Genomic DNA, 13,778 nt, shown 5'->3' on the forward strand with positions numbered 1-13,778 from the left:
TATAATCAAAAAATTATTTGTGTAAATTACTCTTATTTTTGGAGATAAAAAAAGCAAGTAAAGTACTTGGAGACAGCCATGGGTTACGTCAAAGCTCAAAACAGCACACCATTATTCGTTCTTCTTTCAAACAAAAGAGCCGGTCAGGTCTTTCCTTGATATTTCACACGCTTAAACAACTATTAACTTCATCTACACCAGCAAATAGCGACCTTATTTTTTTTCTTCTTCACCGTTAACAAGCCGTCCTTTGTCTGTCACTTTTCTGGTTTGGTGTGAAATTCTTTCCTGTTCCATCCTTTCTGATGTTTTTATATGTTTTTTGCTGTCTGGGTTACCCGTTTCATTTAATGATTTGGTGAATTGGGTGGTTGAAATTAACTTTGATTGGTTATGTTTTCTGGGGTTTTGAAGGTTTTGGATTTCTCTCTTACTACTGTTCCAAGTTCCATCTATGCCTTTTTTTTTGTTTTTGTTTTCTTCATATATATGCACACAATTTGTCAGGTGGAAGTGACTTTGATCATAAAGTTTAAAGCTTTTGATTGAATTTTGCAGGTCTCGCTAGTTGTTGGAGTCAACTGTTCGAAAACACTTTTGGGAGGCTTTAAATAGAGAGAGAGGGGGGTTCAGCTTTAATATCTATCAGAGTTTCAGGAATCATGCTGATTCAGTCAACTCAATCGTGAAGACTTTGGTCAAATTTTGCAATACCCTTTGAAGAAAGAGAATTGAACGATTTAATAATCTCTGATAAGTTGTCCCCTTTGTTAGTTTGGAGACTAAAGAGAAACTGAGTTTGGGTTTGTTTTTTCTGTGATTGTTGAATATTAGATTTGTTTATTGAGAGCAATTCACTACTTCAAGTTCATTGGGGGTTTACCTTGGTTACCATGCATCATTAATTTGCTGTATTGAGTTATGGACAACAATGAATGAAGTAATTAAGGTTCCGGGGGTTGGTTTTGCATGCTTCTCCCCTTTGTCATTACTTGGAAGCGGTTGGCAGAATAAATGATGCTTCCTTTGTAATAATTTTATGGTAGTTGAGTGAGTTAATACATCGGGAATGGCTGCCTCTATGTTTAGTCTACTGTTGTTTGTGCAATTATCAAGATTCTTTGCCTCTGGGATTGAAGTAAAGTCGAAGATTTGCGGCGCCAATCACATAGCGTACTCAAACTCGAACTGTCATGAATTGTTTTATTTGAACGGCAATCTAGTAGATAAAGTTTTGTTCTGCAAGGTTCTGCAGTTTCACTATGAAGATAATTGTGTGCTGGAAGGCTATACCGGTGCAGACTGTGGTTTGGATGTTTCATTAGGTGACACATTATTTTGAGCTTCTAGTTTAAAATATTTCATCTAACAAGTGTTATGAATGTTTATTACATGATAGGATTAGATTTCTTAGAAACTTTATTGATGCATTTTGCTTTTGGCAGCCAATTTATCAGTCGGAAGAGGACGGAAATTATTGCACAACCCCAAGAAAGATGAGATACCCGATGATAATCTGGAGGGGAACACTAATCGTAAATATCCGGCCTCAACCAAAGTAGGGATAGCAGCAGCAGCTGGGGTATTTTTAACTTGTGTTTTTATATGCCCCTGTCTGTACAAGAAAAAGAGACCTACTGACCACGCTGTTCTTTCGAGGGATCTAAATACAAGTGAGTCTTAACTTACTTAGCTGTACCTGGTCGATCGGAATTTATGAAATTAGAGAAATCCTAAACAAGGTTTTTCTGCATATAAGATTCTACCATTAGATGCAAGTTTCAAATGAGTAGTCGATGATAATATTTTGGGTCTAAAGTTTTGTCTTTACTGCTTATAAACAATGTTGCGATGTTTATTTCCTATTTGTTATCATATCTTTGACAGTTCAACTTTCTTTTTTGTTCTTTCTAATGAATCATGATTTGCTTGTTCTGTTTCTAGTTATGAATGGATGGTTCCGTTTTTGCAGTTGAATCAGCTGCCCCTTCAGAAATGAGTGTTCATTCTCTTCCCGAGAAGGTTCCGGCCAGCCCACTCAGAGTACCCCCTAGTCCTTCAAGGTTCTCAATGTCTAACTCTCCGCAACTCTATAGAATCGGGTCAGTGAATCTCAATATGACACAAGTGAACAGAGCTACCCATAATTTCTCACCCACACTAAAGATAGGCGAAGGAGGGTTTGGAACGGTTTATAAGGCTCATCTAGATTCTGGCCAGGTTGTTGCGATTAAACGAGCCAAAAAGGTAATGTGAATCTGCTCACTTGGATTTTTTTTCTGCAGCTTTTTTATTTTTGGATCATGAACAGTTTTTAACTGTCTGCATGTTAGAGATACACAGGATTCTCCTATTGCATGTGTTCCTAAATAGGAGTACTGATAAAATACATTTAATAACGGAGTGCAGTGAATTACTCTCCTTTTACATGCATTCTTTAGTACATCAGATTAAGACAGAATTACGGAAGCATCTCGGATTTCATCATCTAATAATTTGTAGGGAAGATAACAGTGAATCAGTTGACATACGAGGACGCTAGCCTAGTAAGACTGACACAGACACTAGGCTTTGCTTAATATGAAGGATGAAAATCAGTGAGGATGAAAAGTGTGTTATTTAATTTGTTAAGACTCGTAACCACTTTCGTACTCTTTAGCTTAATCATTAGATTAGAATATTTTCCGTTCTCTCTTTTGCATATTCAGACCAAGCAGACCACCTAAGTTGTAAACTTGTGGAGTGGTTTGATCAAACAGGACGTTGAGCACGGGAAACTTTTATTGTTAACTGTTGGGGCTAGTGGATAATGAACACCAAAGAGTGTAACATATCCACATTGCATCAAATGTACCTAAAGTTTTATGCTTGTATCAATCTTGAAATTTTCTCACATTTATTTATTTATTATTTTAAAAGGATTCTTAGATATCGACTCTGTAAATCTCTTGGCAATTGTGACGGACTAGGAAATTGGAAGTGGCTTAAAATATTTAAGTTATTTTCTTGTGCCTGTTTCATGCGTTAAGGTTTAAGCCATCTTGTTCTACGCTAGAGCTGTTTGGTTGGCTGACATGAGTACATTGTCTAGGAACATTTTGAGAATCTGCAAACGGAGTTCAGCAGTGAAGTTGAACTTCTAGCAAAGATCGATCATAGGAACCTTGTGAAGCTACTTGGTTATGTGGATAAAGGAAATGAACGGCTTATCATTACAGAATATGTACCAAATGGTACTCTAAGAGATCATTTAGATGGTAAGTTCTCTTCCCACGATAAGTACCCAACTTTTTGGTAAATGATCTTGTTAAGGGCTTTTAAAAACCGTTATTATGCTGCTATTCCTGGCAGGTCAGCGTGGGAAGATCCTAGATTTCAATCAGCGTCTTGAAATCGCCATTGATGTTGCTCATGGCCTCACGTATCTCCATCTCTATGCAGGTAAGCAAACACTTCAGCTTTGTTGTGGTCCAAACCACTGCACTATAATAACACTCGTATATGGTCTTTTTATCATGGCCTCACACATTCTTATATTTCAGCCTACGCCTTCTCATAATATCTTTTTATCATGAACCAGAAAAGCAAATCATCCATCGAGATGTGAAGTCATCCAACATTCTTCTGACAGAAAGCATGAGAGCTAAAGTGGCTGATTTTGGATTTGCAAGAGTTGGCCCTATGGACTCTGACCGAACACATATTTCAACCAAAGTGAAAGGAACGGCAGGTTACCTTGATCCGGAGTATATGAAAACCTATCAACTCACAACCAAGAGTGATGTATACTCTTTCGGTATTCTACTTATGGAAATTCTGACTGGCCGCCGTCCCGTGGAGCTAAGGAGACCAGCTGAAGAGCGCGTGACTCCTAGATGGGTAAGCTTGCCCTTCATTCTCTTGTTAGGCTTTTGTTATTGTGTTTATTAGGGAACAGTCACATGGAGTAGCTGTAGACAATCTGCAATCAATATCTAATCAATGAATCTTTTTTCTTTGTTCACATACTCTGCTCTCACTACAAGTCTCATACAGAAAGAATTCGAAAACAATAACTTTGCTTCTAGTTTTTGCTTCTAGGTGGTCAGTTGGCTATTTGGGTTTTTAAGTTACTCGAGAGTCAAGATATCCGGTCTTCGAAAACAATAACTTGGTATTTGCTTCTAGTATTTTGCACGTCGGGATTCATGGTTTAATGTCCGTACAGGCGTTCCGTAAGTATAATGAAGGACATGTAGCGGAATTGGTGGATCCAAGGATGGAAGAATTTGTAGATGCAGAGATACTAACGAAGATATTTGCCTTGGCATTTCAATGTGCGGCACCCGTTAGAAATGACCGTCCGGAGATGAAATCTGTGGGAGAACAGTTATGGGCAATCAGGGCCGAGTACGTTAAGACTTCAAGGCGAGGGTAACTCTACGTAATCCAATAGCAGTTTCCTCTCCCCTTTGCTCATATCCTTTTATTTCCTAGTGTTTTTTTCCCTTTCCCCCCTTCTTTTGCAGTATACCGTAAAATCCAAATTTGGTCTTAACCAAAAGCTATGATTCGCTTTTCTGTTGTTCTTCGCCATTGCCTCTTTGACTGTGTGTCATTGTGACGGCATCAAAAGGAATTATTAAAGAATAATGCTTAAATTTCATTTTATTGGTGTGATAGTAAATGCTCCTCAGTACATTGCAACTGCATCCGATAATTCGATACAATTGTATCTTAAATATGATTATAACATGAAAACACAAATTATCGAATCAGAATTCTTACGGCAGTGAAAAGATCTATGCTTATAATACTTGCATGCTGGAGATCGACCTGCCTCAACTTCTACTGTAAGTGCAAAATACAGATTCAAAGGATTCGACGTGCTAGCCTTTCACTTGCGAGTTAAACGAGATCTGCAACAATGAATGAGATCCCCCACTAGAATAGTTTCAATAAAAAGGGCAATTGAAACCTCAATCTTTTCCACATGCTCCTTCCCAACAATGGATGCAAACCAAAGATGTGTTCTAGCATGAAATCGTGCCTTGTTAATATGCCCACCACAGGTTCTCTCTGCATTTACACCATTAACCATTTAAATCAGAATTCAGAAACATGGACCATGCGCTTAAGGAAAATGAATATGGAAAGTGTTTCTTACGCTGGAGATCTTTGGTATGACGAGTAGGTGTCGCAGACCAACTTCACGGAAAAGTGTGAGAGCCTTAGCTAGTGACATTGTCTCAACAACTGTATACGGCGAAGCGTTTGTAAAAGGGTGTAGATCCAAGAACATGTCCATCTCCTCATCAGTTAATTCTGTCTTCTATCTTGTCAACGTTACCCAATCCCTTCTTTGCAAAATCGTCTGCTGAGAAATGCCTAAAAGCATCAACGCCTAACCGAATAGGGGTGGACAAGAATGCTTTCTTCTTTAGCAGTGCAATAAGATGAGCACGGAGTATCAAACCACACAAAACTGGGGATTCAGAACCTGGAGATGCATCGATAACTGGAAACCCGTGATGCCTTGTGGTTTTAAGGATGTGTACTATGTTGCCGATCTTCTCAATTCCATGAAAGAGCTGAAGTGGACCGGAGGCAACATCAGCAACAGTTAACTGTCTCATGTAAGGTTCAGCATGAGTTTCTAGGTATGGAAAACCTTTTACTTTCATAATAAGGTCATAAATGTTGCCATTGAAAGCATCAGCAACAGTCTTGGAAACAAGGAGAACCATCATTATTAATGGCAAAAGTAACAGGTTATTGGTCAATTCCAGAATTATAACACACAAGGCGACTGTCATCCTCATAGATCCACCTAGGAATGAAGCCGCACCAAGTATGGCATAAAGACCATGACCAAGATTTGTGTGAGAACCAAGTAATATTGCAATGAAGCGCCCATAAGATGCTCCGGTTACTATTGCAGGCACAAATAGACCTACTGGAGCGACAATGCCATAGCTAAAAATACTTGGAATAAAGCAGGTGACAAAAAACACGAGCATTGTTGAGAGATGAAACTCAGCGGCAGTATTCTTGCTAAAAATATTTTTGACAGCATCATCGTTTGTGTTGAAAATGAGGCTTGCAAGATCATTGTAATGACCAGGAGGGCAGTGAAATCTCTTGTAGTTACCAGATCGACCTATTGTGGGACAGGCTTCAGGTGCATCCGAGGGGCACGGTTGGCAAGATGCAAGCCATGGTAATCCGAAAAGCAGACATGATGTGCAAATCGAGATTATGCAAGCAATAAAAATTTGATAAATAATGCCTTTCCTGAGAGGAGAAAAAAGTGGGGAAATAAGCAAGGAGAATAACCCTTTAAATTATATTATACCAAATTCTGAAAATGGTAATTGGTGCAAAAACACACATCTGAAAAATAGAACTTACTCATAAATGAAGTTGTAAACTCGGATAACCTTAGTTAAAAGGAAATTGTATAAACTTCCTAATATGCCCCCAATAACTCCAAGAACAAAAACAGAAGAAACATCAGCAATGTGATACGAAACACTTGCTGAATAGGCATCAAACATTATCAAACCCCCTTTACCAAATAGCCCACATTTGCCACTGTAACAAACATCAATTAGGGCTAGATGTATGATTGCAACAACAGCAGTCGTAAAGAAAGCCCTCCAAAGAAGGGCACTTTTCCACCTGCAGAGCAGAACCAGGATATTATCTTAAGGTGTCAACTTTTGGCTATTTGGTCTTGTCAGAAAGACACCATGAACACCCTGTGCTTGATGAATGAAAGAGAAAATGAAAACGGGACGTCTGTAAAACCTTAAAAAATACCACTTAAGAGCAGTATGCAGTGACACCTAGTACACTGCTGAAAGGATGGCTAATAATAATATCAAGATGATGTTCCAAACGATGTAACAATTTTGCATACCAAGATGACATTTCTTCAAGAGCAAACACCACGCCTCCAACTGGGGCACGGAAAGCAGCAGCGATTCCAGCAGCTGATCCACATGTTACAAGATCTCGTCGGTCTCTGTCATTCTTAAAGAAACGAAGCCACTTCCATGTTAAGCCATATCTTCTTGACCCGCCCTGTCCGAACAATGATGCAATGCATGAACCAATATGCACCATAGGCCCTGCTTTTCCAACCAGCAGAGATGAAGACACTGCAGAAATGCTTCCCACAATCTGCTCATCTAACACAAGTATTAATTTCTAGTTTTCTACCATAAAATGGAAGAAATGGAAAAGAAAGAACAGTGGTTGTTCTTCCTCAATTCTCAAAAAGTGGAAAAAATTAATTCCAATATAAATGTCGAACATTGAAATATAAAAGTGGAAAAAATTAATTCCATAACTAACTAGGTATTAACTCAATTAATTAGCAATTTAAAATAATTAGAATCAACAAACACAAACATATTATAAAATTTAGGGAAAAACAGCTCTTCACTAGCATTAGAGGTGCAAAAAAAATTCGAATATTCGATTTTGCGCAAAAAATATCCGAAACTGGATTTGGGAAAAATCGATTTTTTTAAACCGGATCGGATATTTAAAAACCGGATAGTATAACCGGTTTGAAAAAAATTAGACGATCGGTTTTTTTATCGGATTATAAACCGGTTTGAAAAAAACCGGATAAAAAACCGGTATGGGGTTTTAAAAACTAGCCGTTGAGGGTTTTTGTGACCGTTTTTTTTCTAAAAAATCACCATTTTACCACCCTAAACATGTATAAATAGGTTGATGATGTATTTGGTTGATTACAACTTTCTCAAATCTTATTACACAACACCTAAACATCTCTCAAATCTTATTTTTGTAATTTTTTGTTCATCATGGCTACAAACCGGTTTTTTTCAAACCGAAACCGATTACACCATCCGGCCATTCAAACCAATTAGGATCCGAATCGATTTTTTTAAAATCCGATTTTTTAACTAGGTCAAAAACCGAATCGATTTTTTATCCGACTTTGTGTATGTCTACTCAGCATCAAGCTGAACATCACAAAGGATCTTCGGTAAACTAACAACTCATCGTTTGTAATTGAACTTTTAAAAAGAATTAGCTAATAAGCAATAATTACCTTAACCATTAAAGTTCGCGGTGAAAATATATGCGGCGCATCCACACCGTTCAAGTAAGCCTTCACTTCCGGTATACCTGAACCGGTAGCAGCGGGAGAAATAAACGCCGTTAGGATGGCTGCAAAGAGAGTTAGGACCAGATTTGATACAGAAAACACTAGAAATGCCATCCCGTACCTGTACGAATAAATTTTAAAAAAATAAAATTTCTTCAAAATTACTATTTTTCTAAAGCGATACAACAGTGGACTAGTGGAGTATTTAAGAATTTTTTTGCTGATAAAGTTATTCGAATATTTGGAGCAAATTATTCCCGGATAAAAAAGATTACTGATATACAAAATTCATCAGTAATTCAAAAAGAAAAAAATAAATAAAGATACCTTCGTGACAACATCATGTTAGAAGTGACGACGAACTTAACACCGGCGATATTCTCCACGGCGAGATTATTGAAGAAACCAACTAAACTGACTGAACTGCCGATCAAGAAACAGAGAAGCCATTACATGAAAATATACTGAAAAATCTGGAACTTTCCACGTGTTCGCCAGTCCTGTTTGAAGAAATCATTCTCCGCAATCCTTAAAATGAAAGAGCAACACTGAACCGATTTTAAAATTTTAAAAATATAAGCAGAAATAAAGAAAAATAGGTAAGAAGAGAGATTACTCGTAGTCGAGGCTTTCGAAAGGGCAGACGTCGGCGACCTGAGAGGTAGAATTAATGGATCGTTGTTGTTGAAAGAGTAAAGGAACGGTGAGAGGATCTTGGTCCGGGTCGTGGGATTCGATTTGGTACGGCGGCGCATGCTCTGACATGGCCTCACGTGGCACGGAGTTTTGGGCTGGTTGGTGGAGCTTGGGCGGAGGCTTGAGACAGTATAAAGAGAGACGTGGAAGGGAAGATAAAGAGAATTTATGTTACTAATTTGAAAAGAAAACCGCACGAGAATCTATAAATACAAAAATAGAGAGATAAGAGAGTGTAACAGAATTTAGAAGACAAGTGAAGGTTCAATCTAACTTAATGAATGGTATTGATACCAACCACAACCAAAATGAAAATAAATTTGGACGGTTGGATGAAGGGAGAATTTAAACCATTTAATCTCAATCGTTGAGTAAAAAATTATAATCGATAAAAGATAGTATTTGTTTGAAAGATCGACTCTGATAGTCAAAGATAGATTATGTCAAAATTAATGTTGACGGAGCGCAACGGAATGAAGTTGGGTTTGCAGCGTGTAGAGGTGTGATTCGCGACCATGAAAGAAGATGGATCCGGGGCTTCTCGAAGATCATTGGCAAATGTTCGGTCCTTGACGCCGAGCTTTGGAGGATGTTCGAGGTCTATCTTTAGCGCGGAGTATGAGCCTCTCTTCAGTTTTAGTTGAATCGAACAACAAAGATGTTTTAGCCGAGGTTGCTGCACAACAAGGAACAGAGACATTCTTCCTCGATGATTTTTCATGTTGCTAACATGGTTCATCGCTGCTGGCGGATCATATGGCACAATTAGCTTGTCACTGCCAAGTGGCACCCATGTTTTCTACGACCCTCCCTCGACTGTGGCCCGAACATACCACGATGACATGAGAAATGTATCCCTAGAGCCAGCTTGATTGCTAGCCCTAGAGCCAGCTTGATTGCTAGAATTTGGTCTTCTAGCTCCCTCCTTTTAAAAAAAAGATTATTTGAAAGATAGACTGTAATAATATTTGTTTAAAAGATTGACTGTAATAATCAAAAATAGTATTTGTTTCAAAGACTTAGATGAATTGGAATTAAAACTAATAATTGTGATTATTGGTGGACCCAAATATTAAGCCCAGAGGATGAGTTTGTAGGAACCAAGAGAAGACAAGGACTTAGAGGGTAATTACTCCATTTAGCTTCTAAAAGTAACAAATTTTTTCTTATTTTTTTGGAACCTATCGTGTTTGTTTTATATATATTAATTTTGTTAGAAATAAAAAAATGGAGAACTTTACATGGGAACAAGTTAAAGAAAACAACTAATGGGTATAATTATGTCTTAGAGAAGAGAAGAAAGATTAAGATTTAGTTAAATGTTGCAAGTATAATTCTTTTATTCTTTGGTCTAATATATTTTCATATTATTGGAAAATCATCTAAATTCAAGTGCAAGAAGAAGGTTTAAAGATAGAAGGAATGAGCTTTTATCCATAATAATTTGTTAAAAGTAATGAACTCTTTTTCTTTGTGTTTTCATTGCTAAAGAGAAAGAAAATATACTGAAATATGCATAAACTTTTGTATTTCAATCATTGTGTTAATATACAAGAAATGGTAGCTATTTAAAGAGCTAAACATGAGCTCGTTAAACCACCAATGAGCTGTTGCAACAGCATAACCAATTGGGAGGACACGTGTAAAGAACTACCACATGTCATTAACTGCCTAACGAGATATACTTTAACATTCACCCCGCTTCTTACAAACTTATCTAAATTCAAAAACACACAGCGTGTTCCTAAACAATTCAAACTTCGTCAAGCCAAGAGGTTTTGTTAAGACATCTACAACCTGGCTGTCAGTTGGAACATAGTTGACTTAGACTTCATGTGATGCAACCTTTTCTCGTACAAAGTGTAAATCTAGATCAATATGTTTGCTCTTTGTATGTAAAATAGGGTTTGTAGTAATAGCAACTGCACTGGTGTTATCACACCAAACTTTAGGTGCTTCAGGAAAAACAACTTCCATTTCATGTAGAACAACCTTTACCTATACAACCTTAGATGTAACATCAGCAAGGCTCTTGTACTCAGCTTCTACAATGGATCTAGATAATACCCGATGTTTTTCGAACTCCATGCAAGCAAATGGCTCCCATTGTATACACAATACCCAAATATTGATCTTCTGTTATCAATATCTCCACTCCAATCAGAATCTGAGAAGGCATTAAGTACCATCATTCTTTGCACTTGAGCCGAAAACCAAAGATCAACCTCTAACGTTCCTCGTAATTAACGTAAAATTCGTTTGACAGCTAGCCAATGTACCTCAGTGGGCTCTTATAATAAATTGTGCAGCTTTGTTAACTACAAATGAGATGTTTGGTCTAGTGTGACAAATATATTGGAGTGCCCCCAGTACACTTTGGTACTGTCGTGGATCACTTAACACTTCTTCATCATTCTTTCTAAGCTTAGTTGCTTTTCCATGGGAGTAGAGGCAAGATTCACATCAAGCATTTGGGTTTTTTTGCAGCAATTCAGTGATAAATTTCTTTTGACAAAGAAACAAGCCATTTTGTGATCTATGCACCTCTTTGCTAAGAAAAAACTTAAGTTGTCCAAGATCTTTTAAGGAGAACTTTTCATGCAGTTCATGGATTACTTGGTTGATCTCCAACTAAGAACTCCCAGTGATGATAATATCATCTACATATACTACCACATATATCACTTCACTTCCATTCTTGCGAATAAACAACGAAGAGCCCGCCCTTGAAGACTTGAACCCTAAGATGAGCAAAAATTCTCATAACTTAAGAAACCAATCCCTTGGTGCTTGTCTCAACCCATACAACGCCTTTTTTAATTTGCACACTAAGACAACTTCATCAGTTGAATGTTCATCAAAACCAGAAATTTGTTGCATGTAGACATCCTCACTCAAGTCACCTTTTAAGAATGTGTTGTTCACATCCACCTGCCTTATTTTCCATTTGCATGTAATAGCTAATGAAATCAAAATATTCACTGTAAAGAACCGAACAACAGGACTAAAGGTATTCGTGAAATCATGCCCAGTTATCTGAGAGTACCCCTTGGCAACAAGACGAGCTTTCAATCTTTCTATAGATCCATCATCATTTTTCTTCACCTTGAAAAGCCATTCGCAACCAATGGCTTTTCTCTCATTTGGTAATTCCACAATATCCCACGTGTTATTACTTAGAAGAGCATTATATTCAGCCATAATAGCTTCCCTCCAGTTATTATCTTTGAGAGCAACTTGAATGTCTCCAGGTACACCTTTGCACTGAATGGAAAAGACTTTTGGTTTAAAGATGCCATGTTTGCTTCAAGTGATCATAGCATGAGTATTACTTGTTCTTGTATCTTGAACACTTTCTTGATTCTGATCTTGTTCACAGGGTACATCTTGTTCAAAATCAAGAGAAAGAGAAACATCACCCGTTTGTTCTATAGACTGCACATATGTCTCATTCCTTGTAGCTTCAGATTGAGCAACATTAGTTGCATCTAAGATCTAGTCATAATTGGAACTTGATCTTTGAACAACTGTATGATGAAGACTGGTATGTCCTTGTTGATTAAGAACCATAATAGTGCCACTCTTGTTATAAACAACCGATAAGGATCTCTATCGAAACATCACATTGGCACATTTGTTGTAAGATAATGCTTTATGAGCAAAACGAAAAATATTTTCGTTAAACACCACACTTCGGGATACATATATTCTTCGATTTTCATCCATACATTGATAACCATGGTGCATTGAAGAATAACCCAATAAAACACATGCCTTGGAACGAAAATCCATCTTATGTGTATTAAACGCCATGGGATGAGGAAAACACTGCAACCAAAGATTTTGAAAAACTATAGTTAGGAGGCTTACCATCCAGCTTTTGATGAGGTGAAATATTACTAAGAAGCTTCGAGGGCATCTTGTTAATAAGGTAGACCGCAATGAGGACCGCATGAGACCAGTACGTCAGAGGCATTGGTGCTTTTTCCAATAATGCTAGAGCAATTTCAACTATGTGCCTGTGCTTTTTTTCCACTACCCCATTTTGTTGTGAGGTATGGGGCCACGACCTTCTACGTTAAACACCAAGACGATGTGAGATAGTCTCTAGGAATCGAAACTCTCATCCACTATCTGTTTGTAACGCTAAAATGGTTTAATTAAATTGATTTGAAACTATAACAACAAACATTTCAAAGGCAACAACAACTTCACTTTTATTTTTTAAAAGATATACCCAGTTATTCCTTGAGTACATATCCAAAAAGCTCACAAAATATCGAAAACTACTAGAAGCAATAGGGGCAAGACCCTATACATCAATTTCAATCAACTCAAAGGGTCGATTATACACTGTTTGTGATACATGAAATGACAGAACTCGACTTTTTTCCTATCTGAAAGGTTGCACAAACTTCAGTGTTATCTACATTTAGTTGTTTATTAAGCGTTGACTTCACCACCTCAGCTACAGGATGTCCTTGTCTTTTATGCCACAACCAATACTCATTGGTATATTTAACGGTTGTGTTATGAACATCTGTTATTTCTCCTAGAATTTGGCAATCAAAGCTATACAATCCTCCATCAAGCCTTCCCTCCAGCAGCACGACTCCTGTGCTTTCATCCTTAACATAGAAAAAATTGGCATGAAACTCAAAGTAGACTGAATTATCTTTAGTAAACTTTGAAACTGACAAAATATTCTTGGTTATTTTTGGAACATATAGCGTCTGATCAAGCAAAAGATCTCTAGAAGAAGTTTAAAAAAACATTTCGACCAATATGAGTAATTGCAACAGTTGAACCATCCCCTAAATAAACCTTACCACTGCCAGTGTATGCTTATTTGCTTGTGATAATAAAAGAAGTACCAGCTACGTGATGCGTGGCTCCTGAATCAAGGAACCATTTAGCATTATTCAGAGGACCATCAACCATCAAAGTATTGACTTGG

The 13,778-nt window shown here is 37.5% G+C and overlaps 1 protein-coding gene and 1 pseudogene across 1 annotated transcript; one reads left to right on the plus strand and one right to left on the minus strand.

Annotated features, from left to right (window-relative positions):
- The first annotated feature begins 380 nt into the window (after positions 1-380).
- Positions 381-4,568, plus strand: LOC120161642 (calmodulin-binding receptor-like cytoplasmic kinase 3). Its single transcript, XM_039171860.1, has 7 exons — positions 381-1,325; positions 1,446-1,673; positions 1,973-2,247; positions 3,092-3,257; positions 3,352-3,441; positions 3,581-3,879; positions 4,208-4,568. The coding sequence occupies exons 1-7, from the start codon at positions 1,070-1,072 to the stop codon at positions 4,415-4,417; spliced, it is 1,524 nt and encodes a 507-aa protein (XP_039027791.1). The 5' UTR covers positions 381-1,069; the 3' UTR covers positions 4,418-4,568.
- Positions 4,569-4,866: 298 nt separating this feature from the next.
- LOC120161633 lies at positions 4,867-8,950 on the minus strand (annotated as a pseudogene).
- Positions 8,951-13,778: the final 4,828 nt, after the last annotated feature.

This window comes from Hibiscus syriacus, unplaced genomic scaffold (genome assembly GCF_006381635.1).
Source record: "Hibiscus syriacus cultivar Baekdansim isolate YM2019G1 unplaced genomic scaffold, ASM638163v2 tig00002880_pilon, whole genome shotgun sequence".
Lineage (NCBI taxonomy): Eukaryota > Viridiplantae > Streptophyta > Magnoliopsida > Malvales > Malvaceae > Hibiscus > Hibiscus syriacus.

Bases quoted from the DNA above. Each gene is read 5' to 3' on its own strand.
- LOC120161642 (XM_039171860.1), top strand. From the start codon at position 1,070: ATGGCTGCCTCTATGTTTAGTCTACTGTTGTTTGTGCAATTATCAAGA. The intron at 2,248-3,091 runs GTAATGTGAATC...TACATTGTCTAG, and splicing joins CGATTAAACGAGCCAAAAAG to GAACATTTTGAGAATCTGCA. The intron at 3,258-3,351 runs GTAAGTTCTCTT...TATTCCTGGCAG, and splicing joins TCTAAGAGATCATTTAGATG to GTCAGCGTGGGAAGATCCTA.